This window comes from Oncorhynchus keta, chromosome 4 (assembly GCF_023373465.1).
Source record: "Oncorhynchus keta strain PuntledgeMale-10-30-2019 chromosome 4, Oket_V2, whole genome shotgun sequence".
NCBI lineage: Eukaryota > Metazoa > Chordata > Actinopteri > Salmoniformes > Salmonidae > Oncorhynchus > Oncorhynchus keta.
The window spans coordinates 22627072-22635327 of NC_068424.1; the positions used below are offsets into that span (position 1 = coordinate 22627072).

Consider the following 8256-nt stretch of genomic DNA (forward strand, 5'->3'; position numbering starts at 1 on the left):
GGCTTGGTGTCAGGACGTGTGGGGATGTAATAGGGGTTCGTGTTTGGCTTGGTGTCAGGACGTGTGGGGATGTAATAGGGGTTAGTGTTTGGCTTGGTGTCAGGATGTGTGGGGATGTAATAGGGGTTCGTGTTTGACTTGGTGTCAGGATGTGTGGGGATGTAATAGGGGTTCGTGTTTGGCTTGGTGTCAGGATGTGTGGAGATATAATAGGGGTTAGTGTTTGGCTTGGTGTCAGGATGTAATAGGGGTTAGTGATTGGCTTGGTGTCAGGATGTGTGGGGATGTAATAGGGGTTAGTGATTGGCTTGGTGTCAGGATGTGTGGGGATGTAATAGGGGTTAGTGTTTGGCTTGGTGTCAGGATGTGTGGGGATGTAATAGGGGTTAGTGTTTGGCTTGGTGTCAGGACGTGTGGGGATGTAATAGGGGTTAGTGTTTGGCTTGGTGTCAGGATGTGTGGGGATGTAATAGGGGTTAGTGTTTGGCTTGGTGTCAGGATGTGTGGCGATATAATAGGAGTTAGTGTTTGGCTTGGCGTCAGGACGTGTGGGGATGTAATAGGGGTTAGTGTTTGGCTTGGCGTCAGGACGTGTGGGGATGTAATAGGGGTTAGTGTTTGGCTTGATGTCAGGATGTGTGGGGATGTAATAGGGGTTCGTGTTTGACTTGGTGTCAGGATGTGTGGGGATGTAATAGGGGTTAGTGTTTGGCTTGGTGTCAGGATGTGTGGAGATATAATAGGGGTTAGTGTTTGGCTTGGTGTCAGGATGTAATAGGGGTTAGTGATTGGCTTGGTGTCAGGATGTGTGGGGATGTAATAGGGGTTAGTGATTGGCTTGGTGTCAGGATGTGTGGGGATGTAATAGGGGTTAGTGTTTGGCTTGGTGTCAGGATGTGTGGGGATGTAATAGGGGTTAGTGTTTGGCTTGGTGTCAGGACGTGTGGGGATGTAATAGGGGTTAGTGTTTGGCTTGGTGTCAGGATGTGTGGGGATGTAATAGGGGTTAGTGTTTGGCTTGGTGTCAGGATGTGTGGAGATATAATAGGGGTTAGTGTTTGGCTTGGTGTCAGGATGTGTGGGGATGTAATAGGGGTTAGTGTTTGGCTTGGTGTCAGGACGTGTGGGGATGTAATAGGGGTTAGTGTTTGACTTGGTGTCAGGATGTGTGGGGATGTAATAGGGGTTAGTGATTGGCTTGGTGTCAGGATGTGTGGGGATGTAATAGGGGTTAGTGTTTGGCTTGGTGTCAGGATGTGGAGATATAATAGGGGTTAGTGTTTGGCTTGGTGTCAGGATGTGTGGGGATGTAATAGGGGTTAGTGTTTGACTTGGTGTCAGGATGTGTGGGAATGTAATAGGGGTTAGTGTTTGACTTGGTGTCAGGATGTGTGGGAATGTAATAGGGGTTCGTGTTTGGCTTGGTGTCAGGACGTGTGGGGATGTAATAGGGGTTAGTGATTGGCTTGGTGTCAGGATGTGTGGGGATGTAATAGGGGTTAGTGTTTGACTTGGTGTCAGGATGTGTGGGAATGTAATAGGGGTTCGTGTTTGGCTTGGTGTCAGGACGTGTGGGGATGTAATAGGGGTTCGTGTTTGACTTGGTGTCAGGGTGTGTGGGGATGTAATAGGGGTTAGTGTTTGGCTTGGTGTTAGGATGTGTGGGGATGTAATAGGGGTTAGTGTTTGGCTTGGTGTCAGGATGTAATAGGGGTTAGTGTTTGGCTTGGTGTCAGGATGTGTGGGGATGTATAGCAGCATCCACATTAATGTAGAAGTGTTTAGAAACATCTATTCTAATTTACAATAAAAGTGACTCCAAAATGACACAATACATTATTTACCATTAATTTCTACTGGGCACAAAATAATCTGAAACACTACAAAAACAAACAATAAATGTATCCATTCACAAGCTTGATGTGCTAAGAATATGGGAACAAAATACTAAACTTTGGACTACTTTAATACCCATTAAGTGAATTTGTCCAAATAATTTTGGTTCCCTACCATTTTTTAAAAACCTTTATTTAACTAGGCAAGTCAGTTAAGAACAAATTCTTATTTTCAATGACGGCCTAACTGCCTGTTCAGGGGCAGAATGACAGATTTGTACCTTGTCAGCTTGAGGATTTGAACTTGCAACCTTCCGGTTACTAGTCCAACACTCTAACCATTAGGCTACCCTGCCACCCCAAAAAGGGCAGTAATTTCAAAATGGTTCACCCGATATCAAATCCAAAGTGCTGGAGTACAGATCCAAAATAACTAAACATTTGTCACTGTCCAAATACTTTTGGACTTCACTGTATAGTTTCAATAGTTTGACGTTGTTATTGTTACGTGCACAAGTACAGTCATATGCCTTCTTTGCAAGCTCTTTTCCAACTTTCCCAATGCAGTAATAATCAATATCAATATACAGTATAGTACTATAAAGTAAAGTACCATAAAAACACACAAGAAATAGAAATAAGAAGAACACGAGAAAGTAAGTAAGCTATATACAGGGTCAGTTCCAGGGTCAGTGCTAATACCATATTTACAAAGGGATAAGGGGACTAGGATATACGATAAACAGAGTAGCAGCAGCATATATGATGATTTGTATGCGAGTGTGTGTTTGTAAAGCCAGTAAGTGTGTGTGTGTGTGTGTGTGTGTGTGTGTGTGTGTGTGTGTGTGTGTGTGTGTGTGTGTGTGTGTGTGTGTGTGTGTGTGTGTGTGTGTGTGTGTGTGTGTGTGTGTGTGTGTGTGTGGAGACCTGTGAGTCAGCGCAAAAATGAAATAGAAGGGTCAATGGAGGTAGTCTGTGTAGACATTTTGTTAGCTATTTAGCAGTCTTGTGGCTTGGGGATAGCAGCTTTTCAGGAGCCTGTTGGTGTCAGACTTGTTGCTCCAGTACCGCTTGCCATACAGATGCAGAGAGAACAGTCTATGGCTTTAGTGCATATTATATTTCTGTGTGTACGTCATATGTGTAATGTGTGTCTATTATATCTGTGTAGAAAATGCGCTCACTGTCTCTTCAGCAGGTCCATAGACTTTTTCTCCACTTCGATCCGGGCTTTGACAGCTTTCACTATGGTCGCCTGGAACAGCTCAGCCCCTCTAACACAACAAACATCATACTTTTCATATAAATTGACAAATACATTGACTGAATAAACAGTCAACTTTGATTTTCTATAAAAAAGAAAATGTGATGGTCCTTGTGAAAGTAAAGTGAATGAAAGTCAACCTTATCCCCAGGCTCCATTGAGAGAGAGCTGGATAGTAGACGCGGTTAAACCAAACAGTACAATTTACCTGGAGGCCAGGATCTGTGAGGAGCGGATGTCGGCGACCACGTGCAGGAAGTAGTAGCTCATGAAAACACGTCGCTGTAGCAACAGGAAGGCAAAACAGATGCTATCCCAGATGATGCCTGCCTCGTCGCTAGGCAACTCACACTGCTTGTGGCTGTGCTGCTCAGCTGCAAGGATTTCAAAAAATATTAATAATCAAATATTTATTAATTCAATTTTTTGATTCTTTATATTTAGAAGAAAGTCAAATAAAACTTCTCAACTCAAATGACACAGTACAGTCCCCACCCCCTTCTAATGGAGTCATCATCAAGCATTTCTGAAAATGTAACTGAATAATGTTTCATAAATCCTTTCAAGTGAGTTACATTTTTGTCACAACACGAAGAAAGTGAGTTTCCAAAGGCACGCTGCTTTACATTGGTAATAGGGTCACTTACGTTTAGAATAGCCCTTTATAGTGCAGGCCAGGCTGAAGAGCTGAATGAGCCAACAGTGATCGGTGACCAGGACTTTTATGTACCCACAGGCTAGTATCTGAGGACCGGGAGGACAAACCAGTCAGCGAAAACAGGACACAGCGGCAGCCAAACACACCACGACATCTAGATTACTGTAATGCTGTTGCAGAGGTCTGATCGGCTGAACTTGTCCTATCTGGCCAGCCGGCCGAACTAATCCCATATGTCTCCAATTCATCTGCAGTGTTTACCGTTAACGCAATCTCCGCAAACGCGGGAACATTGCCTTTAAAAGCCTCATTGTTGATCAAGTGAGATCGGATTGAATCCTGGCCCATGTTTCAGGACAGCAGGACTGTTTTGTTTTCATTTCACTTTTTTTCAATTGTTAGGCAGGTATATGTCACCATACTGCGCCCAGAGCCTGACTTCAGCAAACTATCTTCCCCTTTGGCTCCAAAAACCCAGAAGAACAACTTTTGTAAAATGTTGCATTCTAACTACAATCTTGTTGTCTTACTACAACGTTTGATGCCAAGATGGCTGCCCAAACTGAGTTTCCAAATTCCCAGTAATCCCAGTATTCAATAACACTGTATCTAGTGTTGCCAACACTTACTGAGAGTATGTTCTTCATGGTGATCACAAACACGTTGTAGGCAATCAGGAAGTCCCAGTAGTGCAGGATACTTTTGATTGGCTTGAGCAGCAGGTCGCCCCCGAAGAGCAGGAAGTAGAAACAGGCCACCAGGTAGCCCATACAGAAGATGGAGATGCGCGTGGTGCCCGTGATGAAGATGATGGTGAGCACGAACCAGAAGAGGTAGCTGAACATGATCACCTTCAGCATGTCCAGGTAGGATCTGAAAGAGGGAAATTAATGAATAAAAACTTATTGAAGTGAGGGAATGGCAACATTCAAAGCAAAAGTCATTTGTTTGGAATCTGTCATTCCAATCATCAAATTTGAAATTGGGTTTTGAACCAGACTATGGGGAAAGCATGCAGTTGCCATATACAGCAGCAAAGCTAACATTCAACAAAAATATATTCTGGAACAATAGATGTACAAATACAAGCTTTTATATATCCATACAGAGATGAGCAGAGATACATTGTGTATTTTATCCTACAACACAATATTTTCATGCATTTCAATATTACAACTTTGTTGACACATTGTCATCACTACTTGTCACCAGTTCCTGTTGTTTTTACAAGCATATGTATGTGAACTGGAGGAGCAGTGATGTCAGAGACTTTGACTGGGGGGAGGGGGGGGGTACGACCTCATTTCTGATACGACCTCATTTCTGATACGACCTCATGCTGACTGTTCCAAAGGGCCAGCTGTTTTAAAGAACGTTTCCCCCTTGTTCGAATCACTCACAGGACACGGTTAAATGCTTGTTTTAACATTCCTGAGTTATCTGATACCAGGAAAGAGTGAGGGAAAGAGAGGTGAGAGCGGAAGGAAAACACAGGTGTTTGGCAATGTGCTCACTTAACTCACTTCACATGTCACAACAATGGGAACCCAAGGAAAGTGTCTGAAGGACTTTATAATAGACACTTTGTACAGGGACTTAGAGAGATGGAATAACTTGACAGTGAATGGAATAACTTGCCTAAGACCAAACGACTCGTGCTGGCACGAAAAACACATGGACTGTAGTGCATAAGGCTAACTCTTTCTCGAGCCACGGGTTCGATACCTGATCAGGCACAGCCTGTGCACCAGACCTGGGCCTGGCTGGTACTGTGTTTCACATAGACTACCTGCAGTGGATGAAGTCAGGGACGGGGTTGTGCTGACTGAAGGAGGCGGCGTCCAGGTCCCTGCAGATCTCCACGTTGTCCCCGGCCAAGAGGCGCACGGCAGCCTCGTTCTCCTCCTCAAACACCTGCCTCTGCAGTGAGGCACACAGCAGCAGCATGAAGTCATCTGCGGGAGAGGACAGGAGGAGGAGGGAGAGGGCATGGGAGAGGAGGAGGGAGAGGACAGGAGGAGGAGGAGGGAGAGGACAGGAGGAGGAGGAGGGAGAGGGCATGGGAGAGGAGGAGGGAGAGGACAGGAGGAGGAGGGAGAGGACAGGAGGAGGAGGAGGGAGAGGGCATGGGAGAGGAGGAGGGAGAGGACAGGAGGAGGAGGAGGGAGAGGACAGGAGGAGGAGGAGGGAGAGGGCATGGGAGAGGAGGAGGGAGAGGACAGGAGGAGGAGGGAGAGGACAGGAGGAGGAGGAGGGAGAGGGCATGGGAGAGGAGGAGGGAGAGGACAGGAGGAGGAGGAGGGAGAGGGCATAGGAGAGGAGGAGGGAGAGGACAGGAGGAGGAGGAGGGAGAGGGCATGGGAGAGGAGGAGGGAGAGGACAGGAGGAGAAGGAGGGAGAGGGCATGGGAGAGGAGGAGGGAGAGGACAGGAGGAGGAGGAGGGAGAGGGCATGGGAGAGGAGGAGGGAGAGGACAGGAGGAGGAGGAGGGAGAGGGCATGGGAGAGGAGGAGGGAGAGGACAGGAGGAGGAGGAGGGAGAGGGCATGGGAGAGGAGGAGGGAGAGGACAGGAGGAGGAGGAGGGAGAGGGCATGGGAGAGGAGGAGGAGAGGACAGGAGGAGGAGGGAGAGGGCATGGGAGAGGAGGAGGGAGAGGACAGGAGGAGGAGGAGGGAGAGGGCATGGGAGAGGAGGAGGGAGAGGGCAGGAGGAGGAGGAGGGAGAGGGCATGGGAGAGGAGGAGGGAGAGGACAGGAGGAGGAGGGAGAGGGCATGGGAGAGGAGGAGGGAGAGGACAGGAGGAGGAGGAGGGAGAGGGCATGGGAGAGGAGGAGGGAGAGGGCAGGAGGAGGAGGAGGGAGAGGGCATGGGAGAGGAGGAGGGAGAGGGCATGGGAGAGGAGGAGGGAGAGGGCATGGGAGAGGAGGAGGGAGAGGGCATGGGAGAGGAGGAGGGAGAGGGCATGGGAGAGGAGGAGGGAGAGGACAGGAGGAACAGAAAACAGGAGGATGAAGAAAAACACACTTATTTCAAGTCAATCCCAGTCACAGTCCCAGTCACAGTCACAGTCACAGTCACAGTCACAGTCACAGTCACAGTAGCTACAATCCCAACGGCAAACGCTCAGTAAATAAAGGCTGTTCTCACAGAGCAGGAACAGGGGGTTGGGCTTGGTGTGGAAGTCAGGGAAATAGAGCCACTTGATGACGTTGGAGTCTGTGGAGGATGAGGGGAACCTCCATGGGTAGTCTGGGAAAACGAGGAGAGGGAATGGATCCATTTAAACACTATTATTATACAGTCTGTTATGACCTGTGCAAGATTATGTGCTAACTTTGACACATGTATTCTAACTATCGAGAAGAGACATTAAATGAAACTAAATGGACGCAGCAGGTCCGGCCATAGAGGTAAATGGCCCCTCATACAATATAATACAATGCGATACAAAATGATGTGTTTGATATCTTTCTGTTGCTCCACCCACCTTTGCAGGCGGCCGGTGGGAAGCCAATGCAGACAAAGTACTGGAAGGTGAGCATGCAGGCCAGGAAGCAGCTGTACTTGGGCCAGATCTCAGCAATGGCCTTTCGCCGCCGGCGGTAGATGACCGCGATCAGACCGAAGGCATGGAGCATGGCGTAGAAGTCCATCCTCTGGCCAATCACGTTCACCGCTAACAGGAAGCATGTCTTACAATAACAATGACAATAGTTAATGTTTAGGAAGCTTTAGTCTCAAGGGACTTTTATATTGGGTCTACAGAGGGTTACGGGGTAGGAAGCACGAAGATGGAGTTCGGAAGTAGGAGTTATGTCTCAGTCATGTAGGAAACTTAGGGCTGGGCGATATAGTCAACATATCATATCGTAATATTTTTCTAATTTTTGACAGTATGGCAGTATCTGAGTAATAAAAGTTAATTCTAGGTGATTTTTAAGGTCTCTCTTCTGATGGTTTCATACTCAACCAAACTAGGACAAAACTACTGATAGTGAAGTAGTTGAATTTTAGAACTAATTTAATGTCATTTAATTTAGCACTGTATCCAAATATAGTTACCGGTATGGATGTGGATCCATAACGGTATACCGGTATTCATAATAAGACAACTCAACAATTACTTTAACATTCTTAACAGATATTTCAAAACAAAGATATTCTTGTAAATATTCCAACTATCGCACAAGGAAAAAACATGGACACTTTGCTATGACATCATACCTCCAGGCCGAACTTGTAGAAGAAGTAGTTGATGAAGTACTTGGCACAGTTGAGGATGCCGTCGTCGAGGTGTTGCCGGGTGATATCATGGAAGATGGTTCTGGTGACGGGGGTGGTGAGGTTGTTACTCATGCGGTACAGGTCCTGGTGACGGTAGATGGTCACCTCGAACGCCAGCAGGGCCAGTATCAACAGGTTGTTCTGGTTGGAGATGGAGATAGGACAGATAAAGGGGACAGGGTTCAAATGACAGTGTAAGTGTTAATGACATAAA

General features: G+C 46.8%; 1 protein-coding gene across 1 annotated transcript in view; it reads right to left on the bottom strand.

The window, feature by feature from the left end:
• The window catches only part of LOC118382724 (piezo-type mechanosensitive ion channel component 2-like), a 174297-nt gene that overhangs the window by 23845 nt on the left and 142196 nt on the right, over nt 1-8256 (bottom strand). The window contains exons 20-27 of the mRNA XM_052504202.1: nt 7983-8183; nt 7246-7450; nt 6906-7007; nt 5547-5712; nt 4387-4630; nt 3747-3843; nt 3308-3473; nt 3020-3109 (exon numbers count right to left, since the gene is read on the bottom strand). Of these exons, the coding sequence (XP_052360162.1) occupies nt 3020-3109; nt 3308-3473; nt 3747-3843; nt 4387-4630; nt 5547-5712; nt 6906-7007; nt 7246-7450; nt 7983-8183 (1271 nt within the window). The remainder of the gene's footprint in view (nt 1-3019; nt 3110-3307; nt 3474-3746; nt 3844-4386; nt 4631-5546; nt 5713-6905; nt 7008-7245; nt 7451-7982; nt 8184-8256) is intronic.